This window comes from Alligator mississippiensis, chromosome 1, assembly GCF_030867095.1.
Source record: "Alligator mississippiensis isolate rAllMis1 chromosome 1, rAllMis1, whole genome shotgun sequence".
Lineage (NCBI taxonomy): Eukaryota > Metazoa > Chordata > Crocodylia > Alligatoridae > Alligator > Alligator mississippiensis.
Genome location: NC_081824.1, coordinates 123,801,943 through 123,822,680, shown reverse-complemented (window position 1 = coordinate 123,822,680; position 20,738 = coordinate 123,801,943). Strand labels below are relative to the sequence as shown.

At 42.2% G+C, this 20,738-nt stretch overlaps 1 protein-coding gene across 3 annotated transcripts in view; it reads right to left on the bottom strand.

Annotated features, from left to right (window-relative positions):
* Nucleotides 1-20,738, bottom strand: part of PEX3 (peroxisomal biogenesis factor 3) — a 29,056-nt gene that overhangs the window by 5,637 nt on the left and 2,681 nt on the right. For 2 of the 3 annotated variants that reach the window (XR_001373173.3, XM_014605536.3), the window contains exons 2-8: nucleotides 13,519-13,650; nucleotides 12,015-12,096; nucleotides 6,283-6,326; nucleotides 4,745-4,869; nucleotides 2,725-2,791; nucleotides 2,574-2,628; nucleotides 1,750-1,909 (exon numbers count right to left, since the gene is read on the bottom strand). Coding sequence is in view for 2 of the 3 variants with exons in the window: in XM_014605536.3 (XP_014461022.1) it covers nucleotides 1,750-1,909; nucleotides 2,574-2,628; nucleotides 2,725-2,791; nucleotides 4,745-4,869; nucleotides 6,283-6,326; nucleotides 12,015-12,096; nucleotides 13,519-13,650 (665 nt within the window). In the remaining variant the exon portion in view is untranslated. Of the gene's footprint in view, nucleotides 1-1,749; nucleotides 1,910-2,573; nucleotides 2,629-2,724; nucleotides 2,792-4,744; nucleotides 4,870-6,282; nucleotides 6,327-12,014; nucleotides 12,097-13,518; nucleotides 13,651-19,346; nucleotides 19,532-20,738 lie in introns of all 3 variants that reach the window. The other variant, XM_014605539.3, reaches the window with a different exon arrangement.

Genomic DNA, 20,738 nt, shown 5'->3' with positions numbered 1-20,738 from the left:
GGCTGCTGCTTCTGCTACTCCCTAGACTGCCCCCAACTTCTGAGTAGCCCTGTCCACCCTCAAATCACTGCCCTGCCATCCCAATTGCCCCCTCTGCCCTAACATCACTGCCCTGCCACTCCAATCAACCTAATGGCAGCAGGGTGATTTGAGGGAAACAGGGAGTGATCCAAGCAGCATGGAGGGGCCCTTCCCCTCACTCCTCCCAGCCTATACTGTGGCAAGAGAGCAGCAAGTAGGGCAGGCATAGAACAGACTGGCAGCCCCTAGGTTGCCTCTGCTCATCAGCCCTCTAGTGGCAGGTTTGAGCAGGCAGACAAGGTTCCTTGGGTGAATTTGATATCTTTTATTAGACCAACCCAAATGGTTGGAGAATAGTTATTAAGCAAGCTTTCGGGTTCAAAAACCCTTCGTCAGGTTTGAGCAGTGCACATTAGGATATTAACCTGGAATATTAGGAAATTAACATGGCTCCGTGGCTCAGGGGTTTCTCCCTGCTGGCTACTTAGACAAAAGTTTGTAAGTTCAAGACTGGGCGAGGTCCCTACACTTCACCTGCACAGGGGTGTGCAAAAAATTATTTTTGGGAGGTGATCCTTCCCCTCTATGCAGTGTGGGTCAGGCTGCAGTTGGGAGTACTGCATCCAGTTTTGGGCACCGTACTTCAAGAGGGATGGGGCTAGCATTGAGAGGGTGCAGAGGAGGGCTACTCACATGGTCAAGGGGCAGCGGGGCAGACCCTACGAAGAGAGGCTAAAGAGCCTGAACCTATTCAGCCTCCACAAGAGAAGGCTGAGAGGAGATCTGGTGGCCGTTTACAAACTCATCAGGGGGGACCAGCAGGAATTGGGCGAGGCTCTCCTCCCCTGGGCACCACCAGGGGTTACTAGGAATAACAGCCACAAATTGCTAGAGAGTAGGTTCAGGCTAGACATCAGGAGACGTTACTTTACAGTTAGGGCTGCCAGGCTCTGGAATGGGCTCCAAGTGAGGTGGTACTCTCCCCTACCTTGGGGGTCTTCAAGAGGAGGCTGGACAAGTATTTGGCTGGGGTGTTATGACCCCACACTCGTTCCTGCCTGGGGCAGGAGGTCGGACCTGATGATCTGTTTAGGTCCCTTCCGACACTAAGCACTATGGTACTCTGAAACTATGGAACGTGCGACTGATCAATAGCACTAGTTAATACAGACTAACATTCATTAGAATTAGCACTTGCTATCTTTAACACGTAACTTCACCCCTGGTCTTTCTAAAATAGGTCCGTACACTGAGATACTTATTAATTTTCAACTTTGCTATTTCTTTTTAAAAGGTTAAAGGGAAATACCAGAATCATTTAGTAAGATATTCTATACTGTTTGCCCTCTAAAGCTGAAATAATCAATATATGTTTTTATCTCTTTAATATGAGATAAAGCAGGAGAGCAGTCAAGCTAGGGGAAGTTTGTGTGCCACTCGTAAGTTAAGAAATAAATCCCTTATGAATCTGCAGTAGTTTGGAGACAAACACAATACTGGCATGGAGAAACAAAGTTGGTCTTATAAGAGACAGCAAGTCTCTTCCTTAAGTCTGTGGCATCCACCATTTGTTTGCAATTACTTTGCCCACCTAAAATAAACCAGGACACTTAATATACTGTGATAGAACTGGCCTTGATGTTCACCTAGGATATAATTATTATTAAGTAGAGGATTGTCATGAAGGAAACAGGAAAGAGAGATGTGCATACGATATTAAACAAATACCTGGCTAGCCAATGGGTTTTCTTCATCTGGCATCATATAATAACACAGTGGATAATAAGATCCAATTTTATCTGAATCTTTATGCTGCTCTACCAGCTTTCTGATTTCTTTAAGTTTCTGCTCCAATTCCAAAAGAGACAGTGCATGTTTAAGAGAAATGCTGTGGAGAAAAAGAACTAAAATGTTAACTATATAATTATTAATATGCATTTCATTTGTCTACTTCTGATATGCTTTCACTTGTACCAGAACAAAACCCTTCTCAGTTGCTGATCAGCACAGAAACCTTTGGAACAAACTCAACAAAACTAGGACAAAACACTTCCAGATATTATTCCTTAAGTCATTAGATTCTTTTTATATTTACCATATTCACCCAAATCCAAGATGACCCTGTATTTAAGACAACCCCCATCACCAATCATTAGATTCTATACATAAAAATTATAACAAATGTATACATTTTCCACATATGGAATCTAATTATGGGAGGGTCATCTTAAATTTCTCCTCCCCCATTGCTGCAGTAGTAGTGGCAGGCAGTGGAGGGGATCAATGAGCTCAACCCCTAGCCCTTGCCCCCCACACCTTGACCCTGCTGTCTGCCCCCCTCTGCCCTGCACTAAACCTTGTCCCTGAAGCCTCTGTTCCCTGCTACCAGTTACCCTGCTTCACTGCAGCATGCTCCAGCCCCACTCCATCCCAAAGTAGACAGCATGGCTCTAGCTCAGTCCAGCAGCAGTGGCAGCTCCAGGGAAGCAGAGGAAGACGGGGGTGGGGGAGGAAATGGGGAAAGAAAGAGACACACACACAAACCCCTTTACCTTCCAAAAACTTTTTGCACAGCTTGTTTCACTACAGTTATTAACTCCGTCAGACCTAAGAGTAGAGACAAATACCAAAATTATCCAACTGACTTGTTCCATCTTGCATAAAATGCTATTACATAAAAGGGTAAGGTTACTGTGCTCATACCATCTCCTAAAAGATGCTGAATACTCGATAGATATTGCTGCTGGACTTCAGGGGGGGCTAGAGGCATCTGGAAGGAAAAGAAACCCAAACAATTCTATGGTGTCCAACCCTCTGGTACAGATCAATACACAATTTCACCTTTGCTCTTACATAGGCTACAGTCAATCAGAATGGAGAACTTTCATTTCTTAGAACATCATGCAGACAGGCTTCCCCATTCTCTTGCCTTAGCGGAGAAACTTCATCTGGCAACTCTCCATCTTTCTTCCAGACTTCAGTAAATTCATTAATATGAAACAAGGTAGGATATGGAAAGAAAAACTGGGGAAGAGGGGTTCCTCTCATCTCTCCCCTTCTCTTTTTAGCAACAGGTCCATTTTGTTCATTTTTTCCTTCCCTTCTGTGTATATAACTGCTATAGCCAACCCTAAGCAGATGAAAGCTGCCAACAGGCACAATTATACTCTGGCTTAGCAGCCTCTTCACTTTAAACCCAAATAGACTGAGGAACAGGAGGGGACCTGCTAAATATCTTTGGACACCCAAGATGACCTCCCAAAAAAAACCCCAAACTCAAACTGGAAGTTACATGCTGAAGCATTGGAGGTAGGAGAAATATGATTCACAAAATAAACCCTGAGATTTCAAATAAGAAGCCATAGCACTGAAAAAAAATCTGACCTGTTGTGGTCTTTGAGTTCTTTTCAATACAAAGTGTTCTATTCTTTTTACTGCGGTAAAAAATGAGCAAAGCATAAAAGCTGGCATTTTCCAAGGGTTGCCTTCTGTCTAACAAGGGCATCACTGAACTAAACTCTTGCACCCTTAAAAATTATTCTTTCAGTTCTCCTCTAAGAAAGCTTCCTGCAAGCAAGATCCCTGCCTTTTTTCCTTCATTGTATTGCTGGGACCACTTCTCTATTTCTAGTGGCGCAGAAAGGCTAGCCTTCATTCACACTTTGCTCATACAGAGAACTCCTACAGAAAGCCACTGAAATACAGAGTGGGAACACAGACTTAAACCTAACAGAAGCCTGAAAGCTCTCTATGGTGGGAAAGAAATTCAAGTAATGAAGTGGGGCCCCATTCTGCTCCAACACTGTATCTAATAGCAGATCCTAACAATCCATTCCTCAGCTAAGTACATTTCTCCTTCTGAATACACCTGGCCCAACAATCACCTCAAATGTCATAATTGGACCCTGATTTGCACCACTTCTGGATGGTGGACATTCCAAGCCCTCAGGCTTGCCACTAGAAAGTAAGCATACCCTTTCATTACTTTTGCTGGAAGGTGGAGGGAGTTGTTAACAATACAAGCAGAAAGAAATTCCAAGTCCACGTTGCATATATAGAGCAGCCATCCAGGGGTTCACAACCATCTGTCTTGCTCCTTGTGTGTTCATTCACTGGTAGCTGGATCCATCTATCCATACTGATAGCCACACCACAAATATGAAAACCTTCTCTATTACCTTGTTTTTCTTTTCCATACTGGGGCCACACTCTGCTTGCCACCTGCAAAGTAGCTAGTCAGGAGTGTAACAATGAAATAAATTTTGTTTAATCCTAATAAATATCAACTGGGGAGCATCTGTGCTTATTAGGGGAACCATTCATGCATCTAGACTAGCTTTCACATCCCAATTCATCCACATTATTATTATTATTCCATAGAAAATGAGTGAGGTTGAAGAAATTTGTTTTTATATAACCCTATGAGTCATACAGATCGGGAAGATATATTTCATGAGGCTACTGCTATTTTGTTTAGACCTGCTTTTAAGTGTTCTAAGTGACAGGATGACTACCACTTCAACGGGGAAACTATTCCACACACAATACCCTTCACTATCATCAGGGAGGTTCCCACATCCCTCAGTATCCACTCCAACTCTGATTTCAGCCAAAATTTTCCTATGATTTCATCCTAATATTCCTAGTTTACACTCTTTCATCTCTCACTAAATAATTTTTTTCCATCCTTAATGATATCCCCTTCAAATAATTAGGTACTTACTGTGCCATTTTTGCAGACTGCTGCATTATCCAGGTATATGTAACCACCAATAATATTTAATTGGACACGCAGAAGAACTACAAGCATACAGGTACTATAGACAGCTACAATGCTTCTTGTGAAACCTTGAACAGGAAAAAGAAATCATTTTAAAGTTATATAACTTAGAAGGAGAAAGCATTTGCCAGAGGTAAATACATGCTCATTTCTTTATTTATTTATTATTTTTGTCATGACACCAATATTCTCAAAAAATGTATTATGGCCCCATAGCAAATATATTTCACAATGAAGATGGTCAACATATCTAAGATATGTACAGTAATGAAAGGTAAAATTGGCAACAACTCTGTACTTGTGTACTATGAAGAAACATGCCAAACTATACTATATTGAAATAATTTTGCAAAAAATGTTGTGCACAGTGTACTTAAAGCCAATTCCAAAACCCATCCATTTGGGTTTGAAATGGGAACTTCGTTTTTCATTAAACCATGGAAACAGATGCCTTCATGAGTTACATTTCAACAGACCTTATTATACAATTAAGGTAAAAAAATGCATGAAAGCAGCATGGAAACAAGAAGCTTGCTAACTACTTATGGTGGAAGCTGCTGCCACCTAAAGAAAGGAAACAGAAGCCGGTACTGGCATTGGAGATGCTAGCCACTAGCAAGAGAGAATGACTGAAAGGAAGGGTGTGAGGCAACCAAGAGTGTGTTTGCATGAAAGTCAAAATACAGCATAGGCATAGAAGACAACCAGGGAATTAAAGAACATACATAAGGGAGTTGCAGAAGAGCGGAATAAACCAGAAATGGAAGAAGAAGAAAAGAGCTAAGCAGGACAAGATATGGTAGCAGGGGTGTATGGGGTATTTAGCCCAATGGTATTTCACTACACAACCACTTGGCTGTGGTTCACTGCATCTTTCCCTTTCCCTCTTTCCCTGGCCACCATATAAAATAATGAACCAGGGATTCCTTTGGTATAACTATTTATTACAATGATGCAAATAAAATATAGGACTAGCCAATGGTTTAGAGGCAATAATGTATTTTCTCTTTTCAGCTGGTTCCCCCAAACCTTGGTTTTTACTAAAGGTTCAGAAAGATGTTGCTGGACATTAGTATTACTTTATTCGGTAAAACCTGAGAAGAGGTATCTACAACCTTACAGCCTTTCAAAAGTCAGTGAGGTCCTACAGCTTGGCTTGTGATCTTATTACACTTTTCAAAAGGCATACAAAATTCTCATCAGTAGCCCCCTTTGGTAGGATCTTCTGCCTTGCAACATTATGCAGCAGCAGTCATCACATTAGCTCCACTCCCAAAAGCAACAGCAACAAAAAATATATTTCACAAGGAAGAGAAGGCAAAGGAGGTGCATTTACGCTTAGTATGAATGAATTGGAGATTTTGGGGATGCCTTGGGCAAATGATTGTCTTCAAGGGCAAGGGTCTGGGCCTCATGGCCCAGGAAGCCCCTTCCAGCCATATATTTTTATCAGGTAGGTGATCTCTTTGATTTTGACTTACTTATTATCTTCAAATCCTCCCATATTTCTAACTTGTTTGCTGGCCTGCAAGGAAAAGAATGCAAATATTAAAATATTTGATTTAAAAATTAACCTGGAAATTACAAAATACTAAAAATGGATTTAAGTGCTGCAAGACTAGTTTGTATATCTACCATAAGCATTCAAGTGAGGTCTGTGTCTATGCTCATTTGCCTAAAAAAAAGCTCTGTAAGTTCTTGGAAAGGAATTTTCAAACCTTGACACAAGAACAGTTTTTGACAAGTTGGATTCTGTAGCTGCATTATCTGTTCAGAGCTCCTAAACTAAGGAGTCAGTATTTACAAATAATGCAAAAAAACAAAACAAAAAAACTCTCTATGGTAGTCTTGTCCAGAGTCCTGATCCTGTTTCACATTTCAGACAGACACTTATGCCCACATGGGGCCCAACTGCTTCCACTGGAACTGTGCGAGCACACCACTGTTCACCAGTATGTGGTGCATTATGGTTTCAGTTCTCGTGACTGAAGCTCGAGAGGGCCCAGAGAAGGGCCACCCACATGACCAGGGACTTGCAAGGCAAGCTATATGAGGAGAGGCTGAGGGATTTTGGACTCTTCATCGTAAAGAAAAGAAGGCTGAGGGGGAACCTGATTGAAGCTTACTGCTATATCAGAGGTGTATATCAGGGGCTCAGTGAACAACTTCACCAGGGCGCCCTGGGGGAAAACTAGTAACAACGGCCACAAACTCCTGGAAGATAGTTTCAGGCTGAGCATTAGGAAAAACTTCTTTACAACTAGGGTGTCCAGACTATGGAACAAGCTCCCCCCAGAGGTGGTGCATTCATCTACCCTAGAGGTCTTCAAGAGAAGACTGGACAGTCACCTGGCTGGGGTCACCTGACCCCAGATGTCTTTCCTGCTCATGCAGGGGGCTGGACCCGATGATCCTTCAGGGTCCCTTTCAGCCCTATGATTCTATGACTTAACCTTTTAAGTTCAGCCATCATCACTTTGGCTCTAGGGAGCAAATCTGGTAATCCTGAAAACATGAACTAAGACTCTGACCATCTGTGGGGTTACACATTTTATTTTTTTTGGCAAGATGCATGTTTTTCCTGGTATCCTGGGGAATTCCAAGGTTACATCGACAATGCAGTCAAGGTTGTGACTAAAGTATATGTAATTGTACTAGCTTTAAGGCAGCCAGCTCACGTGGTAGTAGTAGTGCTGGCAGCATAGTGACAGCAAAATGAACCTCAGTATAGGTTAACAGCTGAAATATTAACATATTAACACAGCCTCTCCAGTGGGTTTCACCAGCCCCCACTATTTTATATACTCATTCAGCTACACTGTGAAATAGTTGGTTTAAAGCTAACTGGCATATGTCCACAAGCTGCAATTGCAGTAATTCTTATTTCCAATGTTAATTCCTTTTCATAACATCTATTATGAACAACACGAAAAAGTGTTGCTGGTAATAATAGCTGTTGCATCCCCCCTGAGAAAACAGCATTTTAGCAACGAGTGAAATGATGCTCTAAAATAATTTGGAAGACATTTTGGGATGAAGTTATGTGCAACTATTACTTATTACTCTGGACACAGTGAATGTTCCTTTAACGAGGCAACTTGCAAGGAACCTAGTAAAATATTATATTAATTCTTAATAGCCGATCAAAAAAGTTATTACTCTTTATAGGCACAGATCAAAGCATTGGAGGATTTGGAAAGTGCAAACTAACTTCTGGTATCAGTTTAAATAAGTCTTCCTCAAAGGCGGTAGTAACTGGTTGCTTAAGTGTCTAGTACAAATAATACAAACTAAATAACATGCAATAGGATATCAGTTTTAGAACCCTGGAAGACAAGAGAGGTGAAAACCTTAAGGAGGAGACACTTGGAAAAAATACAAGGAGTTCCACAGAACACCTAAAAAACAATTCACATTTGTTTGTTTGCAACTATCTCAACAATTTCAGAAGCTAGGCTTAAAACTAATAAAAGGAAGTGACATGCAAACATGTGGACAACAGACTACAACACTACAGGGCTCAAAAATTCACTCTTTTGTGCCTGGTGAGTAGGAATTTTCCACTCCAACTGGGGAGGGGAAGAGAAACTAATGCCTTCAAGTTCTGAAGAACTTGTAACCAAATGGTTTCTGGAGCGTGGCAGCCTGTAGAAACACAACTTTAAGTACAGCAGAGTGAAAAGTCATAAGGTTTTCTCTGCTGTTGTTTAAAACCCTCCAGACAACAGTGTTACTAACCAGAATGACATCTACTTTAATTTACTTATTGCTTTGGGAAGCCCCAGTCAGCAGCAGAAAGCACTGGAAAAGAGGTTTTGCTTCACACTGCTGAGGGAAGGGACCAAGGAAAGGGTTCTTTGCTGCTGTACACAGGATGCTGCTGATATCCTCAGCGCTTGGACAGGGGCTATTTGGGAGTGGAAAGGGGGAGAGAGGTGAAAGAGAACACTCCTGGACACATCTGTTGTTTCTTCTAGTCCAATAAAAATACTAACCAAGGCCACCAGCTTTCTATATTTGCTTAAACTTACTAAGGAATGGCAACATCTTACCAAACCAAAATATCAGCAAGAAAGCAGACATCCGCCCAAGGACATGAAGAAACTTAGGTTTCCATTTTTCTTACATGGATTGGGACAGGGGTGTTGACAGGATCAGGGCTGCTCCTCTGACTGCGACATCCACTCCTTCCTTCAAGAGTTAAACAACTCTCAGTGACTAACAAAGTTTGATCTATATCTACAAATTAAAATGGCAAGGAAGCACACCTGCATTGCTTGAAAACAGTAGCTGTTTGAAAGATGCTCACTTTACATGCAACCCAGTTATTTCATTTCATTTTTCTTTCCACAATCCCTGCTTCAAAAAAGCCAATGGAATTTAAATACTTCCTCCAAGAAATTAAGCTGCCTTATCTCAGATGTGAGAAAACTGGAGGCAGATGACCAGAAGGTGTCCCAAGTTACTGTACTCATTCCAAAAAAGACAATTCATGCTTGCAAGCTACAATGCAGGATTCCAGATTGTCCTAGTATCTCTGGATTGGCTGCCAATCTTCTACTGCAAGGAACTAGAATTTTAGAAGAAACCTATGTATACAGAAAGTAAGACAAAACGACCATACAGTGGGCTCACATCCAGTGCCACTACATTAGCCTGCTTACTCAAACATAACTGTTATTGAAGGTAGAGGTGCACCGATAGATTGGTCTGATATTGGATTGGCACTGATATAAACAAAACTGGCTGTATTGGAAATCGGCTTGATGCGGCTAATAATTTGGCCAATAAATGCCCGTGTGCACGTGCAACTGCAGTGCAGCATGCAGGCAGTGAGGAGCATGGCCTGGCATTCTGGAGACCTGCATTCAGCTGGTAAGTCCATCATGGTGGAAGGGGATGAGGGAGGGAAGGAGTGTGGGGAGGCAGATCAATGACCCCTGTGGTAAGGGAGGGAGCGGGGCTAGGGCTGGGGCTAGGGTAGCTTACTGCTCAGCCGGGGCGGAGAACGGGACAGAGCTGCGGCTCATCCGGGGGATGCGGGCATGTGCTCCCCAGTTCCATGCGGGGCAGGGCAGGGCAGGGCAGGCAGGCTGCAGCTGCCAACTGGAGTTTGGGCTGTGCCAAGCTCTTCACAGCAGGAACTGTGCTCAGGGCGGGCAGTGCTGGCGCTGGAAGGGGGCTATAGCCACCCAATTTCACCGTAGCCCTCCCCAACCCCCATCCCAGCACTACCACCACTCACCTGGCACAGCCCGAGCTCTTCCTGGCACGTGGGTGGAGGCAGGGGTTGAGCCAGGGCTGTACTGGGTGGACGGTGGCAGTGCCAAGAGGGGCGGCTACAGTGAAATTTGGGGTGGCTGCAGCCTCCCCTGTAGCCCCTTCTCAGTGCCACCACTGCCTGCCCCGAACACAGCCCCCACCGAGAAGAGTCCGGCAGAGCCCCAGCTCCAGCCAGCAGCTGCAGCCCATCCACCCCACCTGTGCCCTCCCAGGGTGCACGCAGTGGTGGGAGCTGCCCCCCGGATGACCTGCAGCTCTGTCCTGTGTCCTGCCCCACTCAGCTGGGCAGCATCTACCCCTGTCCCATTCCTTCCCTCACCGCAGGGGGCATTGATCTACCCACCCAATGCCCCTTCCCTCACACCACAAGAGACTCACCAGCTGGACGCTGCTGTATCAGAAATCAGATCTGTATCAGCCAATATGCCTTCTTAAAAATCGGCTATCAGTATTAGGCCCCAAAATCTCTATCGCTGCACCCCTAATTGAAGGGCTTAGGCCAAAAGAAAGTGCAAGCATACTGGAATTTAAAGAAAATGTCTCATGTCTTTCATTAATAAGCCAACTCTGTTGTTCTCAGAGCTCTGTCATTATACTTATAAGCTGTTCAAACCAGTCATCTCTTAGAGAAATCAGATCAAATTTGATACAAAGATACCCTTCCATAAACTCTGGTGTATAACTTTGTCCACTAAGTGTTTTCAAACTGAAGTGGAAGACATCCAGAATTGCAGACCTACTTGTTCTGTTCATTAGTTCAGTACACAAAAGTGATGAGAAGCCAGATCCCTTAATTGCTCTCATTTACTTAATATTTCCTTCAATATACTTCCATTTTAAAATGTGATTTATTATGACAAATTTATTTAACAGGTGGCATAAAATTAATATTCTTATGAGCCCCGAAAAACAAGTTTGATATTCCTCCTCCACCATTTTGGCAATTAATATTTGAATTATAATTAAGAAACTTTCAGAGAATCCAATATAAGTGTATTACTCAGGGCTTGATAACCATTTTAAATCACATTAAGTTGCTTGCTGAAACTTATTCTTTCTTATTAAGTGACAATGATTGGTTAAGCAGTGCATTAAGGCTGAACTACTGAAACAATCTTTTTAGTTGTTTTGGGGTTTTTTTAAGAATTTTTTTTTAAAAGTAGCTATTGTGAACTTCGATTACTACAGTATTTGACCTTAGTTCTTCCAAGTCAGAATACCATTATATGAATTACTATAGCAATAAGTAAATGAAATAATTTCTTGACAGAATAAAAAGCTGCATATACAGCAGCTAGTTTTTCACCTCTAGATCATTGTTTCAATACAAATCAAATAAAAACTGAAGAGATCATTGGTAGTTGATTGCTGGTAATCATTCAAGTTCCTTGCAGCAGGAAATCACACAATAGCTGTTACCATAGTTAAATAAGCACATCTGAAACTTTTTGCATCACTTAGTAGAATGTGCCCCATCTGTTCTAGTTTAAAATCATTAACCATAGCTCCCTTCTTCCAGATTTCTCTCCACTTGTTTAGACTATTTTACCAACTCAATGCCATCATTCAAGACGCTGTCCTGGTTTACCATTGGACCAGATCCTCCTAACACTTCATCTACAGGAATTCTACAGGATGAGTGCTTCCAACCTTGGGCTCTTTAATTGTTAAGTGCCACAGGGAATGCTTGATTCTTCTACTAATTTCAAAAGTGCCAGACTTGGAAATTACACTACTACATTACGTGAATAAACTTACCTTGTTTTATTCAGATATAGGGAACTCAAAATACTCAAAAGGTACAGACACACAATCCCACGTGCTTCTTAAATGGCAAGTACATTGTAAAAAACCAAAATCAAGAGAACATTATCTTGCGACTAAAAACGAGTCAATCAGTTTTAAAGAAATCTTAAAAAAAAAAAATTACCTGCTTTTCAGTAGAGACGTGAGACTCTCAGAGTTCAACTGATGCATTAAGCCATCCCTCAGTGTTGGAAGCATTGATAGCACTATCATTAAAGGAAAAAAAAAAAAAAAAAGGAAAAAGGTATGCTTCAAGAAAATACAAGCCCCAAAAGCATGAGTACTTGGGGAGGCGGGGGGTGACTGGAAAGGAGGTCAAGTTACACAGAAAGGTTTGAAGGTGCACTGTAGCATGACTGTAAATAACTTGGAGGTTTTCAACACATCATTCTTCCTTTTAACTGCTTTACAAGTGAACAGTGCACTATCATAAGCCAACCTTACACAACATATGCGTCTTACAGCATAAGTCAAATGCTCAGGAAGACAGTTACACTAACTGTTAGTGTCACTATATTTTTATATAAAACTATGTTATATCAAGTTGACATATAGAAATCTATTAAAATTATGTGTGCATATGTGCACATGTGAGACTGGCAAAAATCTATAGAACTGCATTTCTCTGAAGAAGAAAACAGTAGGTTTATTTCAAAAGAGAGGAAGGAGACAGCATCTTTGAGGGAGATAAGTTTTAAAACTGAAAAGCAAAGGAGAAAACTGGAGGCAAATCTCTATGTACCTTGGAGTATCTCAGATACAAGCCCCTATTCTGATAGGTAGTAGGGAAAAGAAAAACATGCAATGCATAGTACATTGCAATAGATGCCAATCACAACGAAAAAAAACCTGTCAGGGAGAACATACTGATCTGTGAGAGGGGGACAGGAATGGCAAACCCAAATCCCCTCAGTATAAAAACTCCAGCATTATGAAATGGAAAAGTCTTTCTGTTTTAAAAAAGAAGTGTAGACTTATTTTCAAGTAGACTTGGAATCAGTCACCAATCCAGAAAGAAGGAAAGAAGTGGTGCCCAACCCGTGCTATATAAATAATCTTAAACCACCTGAATGTTTGTAATGAATACATAATGTAGAATTTTAAAATGTTACTATTTCCTCTTTCCAACCTGTATTACAAGAACAATCATTTTCAGTCACTACCAACCCAATGTTTCTAATGTTTTAATTTGTCTGCCTTCAAAGACAAGGAATTGATGGATTACAAAGTTTATTTTATGTAAAAAAAAAAAAAGGGTTGCCTGTCCACTTATTTCTGTGCAGCTTAAGAATACTATGTTTAAATTATTAATATTGATAGTTTGCTATAAATCCAACCATTCCAAGTTTGAGGACCACTTTATTTTTGAACACTAATCCTTATGTTGTATGTTGTGCATACGCAGCCTGCCTCAGAGTAGGACAACAGACTAGATCTTGAGTTTCCAGCCCTACATTTCTGTGTTTCTACATTTACTCTTGAGTCAATAGTACTATTTTCAACTACACGTTGATAAAACATTTGACTATTCAGTATCAAAGCTTTTTAAGTTCCGACTGCTGTCTTGCCAGCATGAATATTTTGTATATAGCCCCAAATAATTCTACCCATCCAGAAAAGAGTCTTACCTGTCATATTGCAAGTCCTCTGATTACTTTCAAAATGATACTGCCTTCGTGCTTGGGCAATATATTCAGCTGCCTCTCTTTCTTGGATTTCTCTAATTTTCTTCTGCCCATACTTTCCCAGTAGGTATACTCCTATAAAAAAACATTTAAATTACAAGATGGTTTACAAAATGCTCCCTCTGTTTTATTATAAATGTGTCTCTTGACCAGCTGAAACCTCCTTCTCCAGTAATTTGGGTCTCAAGCACTTGAAGTGAGTTTTCCTACAGTATTGTTAAAAATTGTAAATTCATGTTGAAAATAAAACGCCAGAAGTAATGCTTGTGATCTGTATAAGATCCTTTCCAAGCAGATTTTCCTCATTTTAACAGCACCTTTTTGTGCTACTGTAGTACAAACGAGACAAAAGCAAAAAACAAAAAATGAGGAAAGAACAGATCCTGTATAAAACCTGGAGAGAGAGAGAGGAAAATACATACAGAGTGGGCACCTTAATTTTTTACAAGAATTTTTGTTTAGATCTTTTTATTAACTGGAAGCAGGAAAAATTCTGAGCCTCTGAAAGCATGTAGGATTAAAGTCACCATTTTGCCAATCCTTTAGCCTGAGGATCTACATATTATACTTAAGGCACAATTAACTAGTTAAATCGTATCTTATGTGGTCACTTGGCCACACGTTCAATTAATGGTGTGATAAAAAGAAGAATAAGTTTCAAAGATATTCCACAAAATATATGGCTACTTCCTATCACATCATTAATTGAATGATTGGCCAGGGGCTTTGTGGCTGATTGGAGCTCCTAGCTAGGGGGTGGCCCATGTGTACCCTGAAGCCTGGGAGCTCCCAGCTGACAGGGCCTCACACAGCTGGGAAATTGCAGCAGCTGGTCTCCCAGATGCTGGGGTATGTGGGGCCCTCCATGCCTAGGAATCATCAGCTGGGAGTGCCCCTACAGCAGCTGCAGTTTCCCAGCTGCAGGCATGTGGATTCCTAGGCATGGGGCGTGTGCACATGTGGCATGGCAGGAGGCCTGATTGTGTGGATCATGCATTAGATCCCTTTGCGCCTTTACCTGCATTGTGTCTATCCTAGCCCCTATTTCCTCTATATACTTCATTCCCCTACCAATAGTCTATGCTTCCTTACCACAAAGTCCTTCTCATAAAGATCTCTTATTTCCATTACAGCCATGCTACAGACACTGTTTACTATGCAAAAAATTAGACTACTGTCTCTGATATGCACAGGCAGCAGCAAGATATTCCTTTTCCTTCAGTAGCAGGCAACCTGGAAAGCCTGATCTTCCACTGAATCACTTTTCCAGCATTCTGATTTAGGCACACACATTTTTGTGCATTGATGCCTAAAATATTCAGTGACATTTTGGAGTTAACCAAGTGCATGTTAGTCCCTGCTTTGCTTGATCAGTTAGAATACACAGAACAAGTCTGAAATTCAAATTAAAATTCTTGTTTAGATTCTGGGGCACTTAAAAAGTTGTAAATACAAAGCTACAAACTTTTCTTCACTCAAATATTTGAAAGAGTGAATTAGTTATTACTTGTGATAAACAAAGATTTCTTAGGGTGATAATCTTTTATTGGTCCACTGCATAGTTGGGATGGAGTTAGACAAGCTGTCTTCTTCAGGTCATTATTTGACAGTTAATCTGGCTGGATTTAAAACAGAGCTAAGATTAATGATGGTTCAATATTTTATATTACAAAATATATAATAACATTAATTTATTAAATGCTTGCATTCTTAAAACCTTTTAATATCCTTTCTCCAAATGACCCCAAGTCAGCAACCATCTGTGGAATATAAAAAGCATGTTCTAAAATCTATGGCCACTCTAAACTATTTATCTATTCATTCATTTGAGTTATGTCCTTCCCAAAGGCTCAGGGCAGCTTAAAGTAAAAGGACAAAATAAAATACACTAAGAGGACAGAATAACTTAAAGAACAGGAGTGCAATGAGAGAACAAAACTACTTAAAAGGGCACCGGAATATTAAAAAGCAACCTGAAACTATGGCAATTCATTCTGGCATAATGGCTCAGCATGGGGACAGGTACAAACTTGCACCATTTAAAAACAGCTCTAAACTTATTCTGCAAGATGTGGTCCTAAATAGCCCAATGGGCTGAGAATAAAAAATCCCCAAATATATCCACCCCTTAGGCGCCCTATTCCTGGCAGACAAGGTTTTTTTGGGTAAATGTGACATCTTTTATTAGACCAACTAAAAAGTTGGAAAAACTGTTCTTTACAAGCTTTCAGGCACAAACACCCTTCTTCAGGTATACGGAGAGTCTGCTGGTGATTTGTTTGTTCTCCTGGGTGGAATGGAAGCCAATACGCAAAATGTAGGTCTGTAAAGATGCAAATACGTGGCAGTGAGGATCAGAGGCCATGGGAGACAACAGGTGTGAGACAGGTGGGGGGGGGGGGGAAGGAGTAATGTTAAACTGGTGATAAAATGTAGCTGGTAAAATACAGACGGGTTACCTGGGGTTATCAGATGGCAGGCAGGTTAAGAAGGAGTGTGCGGGAGGGAAAGGGCGGGATGCAGATCGAGGCCCACCCCCATGGTGAAGGAGGGAGTGGGGCAGATGCTGCCCAGCCAGGGTGATGAAAGTGACCCTGAGAGTGGGACAGAGCCACGGGCAGCTCATCTGGAGGGTGGGGAGTGGGATGGCTCCCTGTCGCTGCACGCATCCCCTAGGGAGGTATGGGGGGCATGTGCCTGCTGTATCTGAGTGCGGGGCAAGGAAGGGCTGCCAACTGTGGCCTCAGGGCCAGGGGCTGCACCGGCCTCTTCCCAGTGGTGGGGGTGGGCTCTGACTAGGTAGGGGCAGGGTGGGCAGTGGTGATGCTGGGAGGGGTAGCTATAGCCACCCCAAAATTGGCCATAGCCCTCCCCTTCCAGTGCTGCCAACATCCACCACAAGCACAGCCTCAGCTCAGCCCCCACAACAGGAAGAGGCCAGCGGAGCCCCTGGCCCTGAGCCCACAGTGGGCAGCTGGCTCCCCCTTCCCCTCATTTACATTTTTATAATAGATTTTCTACCAAAATAAACTGAAAGTTTCATCCAGGAAACAGGCTTTAGTGAATCACCTTCTCATACAAAACTGGTCTTCTGCTTCCAAACCAACTGATAGCTGCAGAGTGATTTTGATCTAGCAGTCCTATTTAGGCCTTTTCATGAATGAAACACTTTTCCATTTGAGCTGTTCTATCACTTACTCAAACTCTCATTTTAATTTTTTTGCTGCATATAGTGTACTTTAAGTGCGTTTCTCTTACCTCTGTGTAAGCAATATTGATTAACTACAGGAACAGCTGATAGTAAGTTTTTTCACACTTAAGTAAAGGTTTTTCTACCCTTAATAGCAACCTTCAAATTGACAGGGTCTAGTCAGATGAGAGTTGCATTATAAGCCTTGAAAATTCGCCGCCACTCTGTCAGTTTCTCCAATTATGCTGTTAAACACTGATAAAAAATTCTTATACATTTAAACTGTATGTGCATTTCATCAACGCACAGATAACCAATGGGTGTTATAATTAAAGCAACTGGCAAAAATTTGAAACCAGCTTTGTGTTAAGCAAATTATGCATTTAACGAATGTGCACATCAATGCAACACTGTATGCAATTTCCCAAGTTACAGAAAGTGCAATTCAATGCATCAGAAATGAAGCTAATGCTTCAGGACAGAGTCCATTTGTGAATGAAATACAGTGATACCTGGCAATTTACTTAATGATGCATTCGACTTATGGTTCCTCCATCTGCAATCTGACTGTTACATTGCTTTACCCCTGCAGCAGCTGATGATCTTCAAATTTAGTTGCAATAATACATCTTATATTACTGATTCACCTGCCTCTCCCAATGTACAGGACATACTATAATAGCTGATGAAATCTACATAAAAACTTAGTCAACAGTCACACATCACAGGCATAAGATAATTTTGTTAGTTGGAAAGGTCTTTCATCCATAACCATATACCACTTCCTGTAAATCAGCAGAAACATCCTTCATGTTTTTAAAAGTTATGATTTCTAGTATCTTAATTTTAGTAATGGGCATTTGAATTTATTCACTATATTTTTCCTTTAGTCTCTTTAAAATATCAGACTCTGATCCTACCTTCAAACAAAGCAGCTAAATAAAACTGCAGTTAAAGCAGCTAAGTAAAGCTGCATCCACATAAGGGCATTTTTGCAGCTTGTTCATAAACACAGCCTTTTAGCACAAGAACTTGTCTGACATGATAACATCTCCTATTTGGTATTTTCACAAGGATCCTTACATATTTTCTTCTTTCTTTTGACAGTACAGAGAACTATGCAGGTCATCAACATTATTTGTGAGCCTTTAAAGAAAATGAATTGCTTTATAGTACTGGTGTAAAACCTCTGGCCCATGGAGCCATGTCATCTGACCCACAGGGCTAACTACAGGTCTGGAAATTTGGGGGCAGGCAAGGGGTGGCAATTAACACTGCTACCATTCCCTTGGCACCAAATTTCCAAGGCCTGTGGGATAGATGCCATGGTCCTATACATGGGGCTAGGACTGCAGGCATGACCTGGCACGGGGCCTGATTTGGCACAGTAGGCTGAGCCATGCACTGTGATGGCCCCATGAGCCAGATTCAGTTCACGGACCAACCCTGCACCAGCTCTTGGGGCTGGCTGAAAGGCTGGGCACCACTGCTTCATGGTAACAAAAAAGTTTAGTGCCTCTCAAGTTTGCATTGAACATTTTTCCAGTTACAAAAATCTAAAAATGAGTGAAAACTTCATGTGTATATTTTGACAAAAATACGTTGAAACCTAAGTAGAAACCAAGTACCATGTTTTCTGATGTACAACATTCCCTGGACTAAGATGAGCATCTTGTTTTTTCCTTGGAGTAAATAACTGAATAGCAGCAACTAGAGAGCAGAGCCTGCTCACCATTCTGCTCCCCAGGGACCCCCTGCAGACTTACCTTCACACTTGCAGAATAAAAGTTTAAGCACCAGAAGCTACTGTTACCACATTTCCTTGCTTATAATCCCCACCCCCATTTCCAGCAACTGTTTTTTGGGGGAACAAAAAGGTGCATGTGTATGTGAGAAAATACAGTATGCTGTTACCAGCTTTGGAAAAAGAGCCATTGAAAAGCAACAGATCAGAATTGCCTTGTTTTTCAATGTTAAGCTGTCAGCTGTGTATAAATCATAGTTGATTTCCCAGAAACAGTAGCACCAGGCAACTGGCATTTGGAACCTGTTGCAGGTAAGGGCAGAAACAGGCAAATATGACAATGAGCTGAAGTGCAATTTCCTTCTTTCTAATCAACCATATTTTAAGTGTTTTTATTTTAGCACCTCAAGAATACTTTATTTGTACTTTACTTTGTCAATACCCTATTGGTATGGATGGCACAAGACTGCAAATTAAGAACAAAAAGATTACAAATAAGATAGCAGGTGGAGGCTTTCCATTTTACCCCCAGCACATTGGAGTCAGACAGAGACCACAAAAGAATGGCCAAAGAATCTGGGCTCCGCGATGTCTGGCCTCTAAAAAGAGCACACTGGAACCCGATCAGGGAAGAAAGAGGAGATGACCCAATGAGGCAGTCACACTTCTTTAGCAGTCAGTCCCAGAGGAAAAATGATTGGTTGGGCCAACCCCAGGTCTCTCTAGAAGGAATCAAAACCCCTTGAGCAGGAATCAGTAGCATTTATCAAGAGGAGGGAAAAAAAAAGACTTCACAACTGCTCAAAGAGTTGGAAAAGTATATACCAGTGAGCTCACCTAGGCATGCAGAATTCTCTTGCACAAGAAAAGCCCTTATTTGTTGAGCAGTTTCCCCAGGCACTAAGAAAGGAACAAGACCCTGGGTGCAAGAGACCTTCCACCCAGTTCCTGGCTCCCAGGGCTTCTTTATACTTTGGGGAAAGGAAGGAACTCCTAGCAGCCCAGATTGGACTGTACTTCACCTGGGAAGAGGAGAAAAGTTATCAGGGACAGTCTGTGCTACAGTATTTACACAGAGTAGGAACAATATTTAACCACACTGCAATCTCTCAAATAAAACAGTCTATGTACCTGCAGCACACCTATATCTGACTATTTAATCCCTCAACACCGCCCCTTCTGTGTGCAGAGGGAGATCCTGGCGCACACTTACCTGTAGTGCGCCAGGCTGCAGCCCCTTCCCTGCCTCCTTCAGAACCTTCTGCTGGGGTTCTGGCTGCACTGCTCCCCACACCTCTTCATTTATGAACTCCCCACCTGAATCTCCACCAAGTTCTAGTCAATCTCTTCCTGGCCCTAGCCAAGCTAGCAATGTATCTGACCAGGAAGGAGGACCTCTGGGGGCTGTGGGGCTGCTTTCCTGTCCCTTGTTAGTTCATGGCTCCAAGCAGTTTCACTGGGCAGTGTCCACTGGCTCCTTGGACTGATTCAAGGTCCAGTGGGCACTGTCCAGTGTGTTCTGTTCTGCGTTTCCCCTTGCAACGCTTGTTTTGAGCCAAGCCCTCACACCCGTCCCTGTTTTTTTTTGTTTTTGTTTTGTGGTGTTGTTGCAAGCAATCAGTGATATGCCCTTAGCCGCTTCCATCACCAAGGGGGTGGGGGTGGGTATATAGCTCTACTCGCTGGCTTTGGCCCACTGTCCTGAATAGTATATCAAAATTCTTTCTGGCTGGGAAGAATCCCAGGGACTGTGAGGCTGCTTTTTCACCCCTTGTCCATTTGTGCCTCCAGGCAGAGATTCCCTGGGCAGTGTTCATAGATTGTAAGGGGCTGGAAGGGACCTAGGAAGATCATCAGGTCCAGCCCCCTGCACCAAGCAGGAAACATAAATGGGGGTCAGGTGACCCCAGCACAGTGACTGTCTAGTCTCCACTTGAAGATTTCCAGGGGAGCTGATTGCACCACCTCTGGAGGGAGCTTATTCCACAGTCTGGACACCCTGACTGAAGAAGTTTTTCCTAATGTTGAGCCTGAATCAATCTTCCAGGAGTCTGAGGCCATTACTCCTGGTTTTCCCCTCAGGTTCCCTAATGAACAGTTGCTCACTGAGCACCTGATGTACTACCCTAGTGTAGCAGTAAGCTGCTACCAGGTCCCCTTTCAGTCTTCCTTTCCTCACGAAGAAGAGTCCCAGATCCCTCAGCCTTTCCTTCAGTCTTTTAAGGCTCT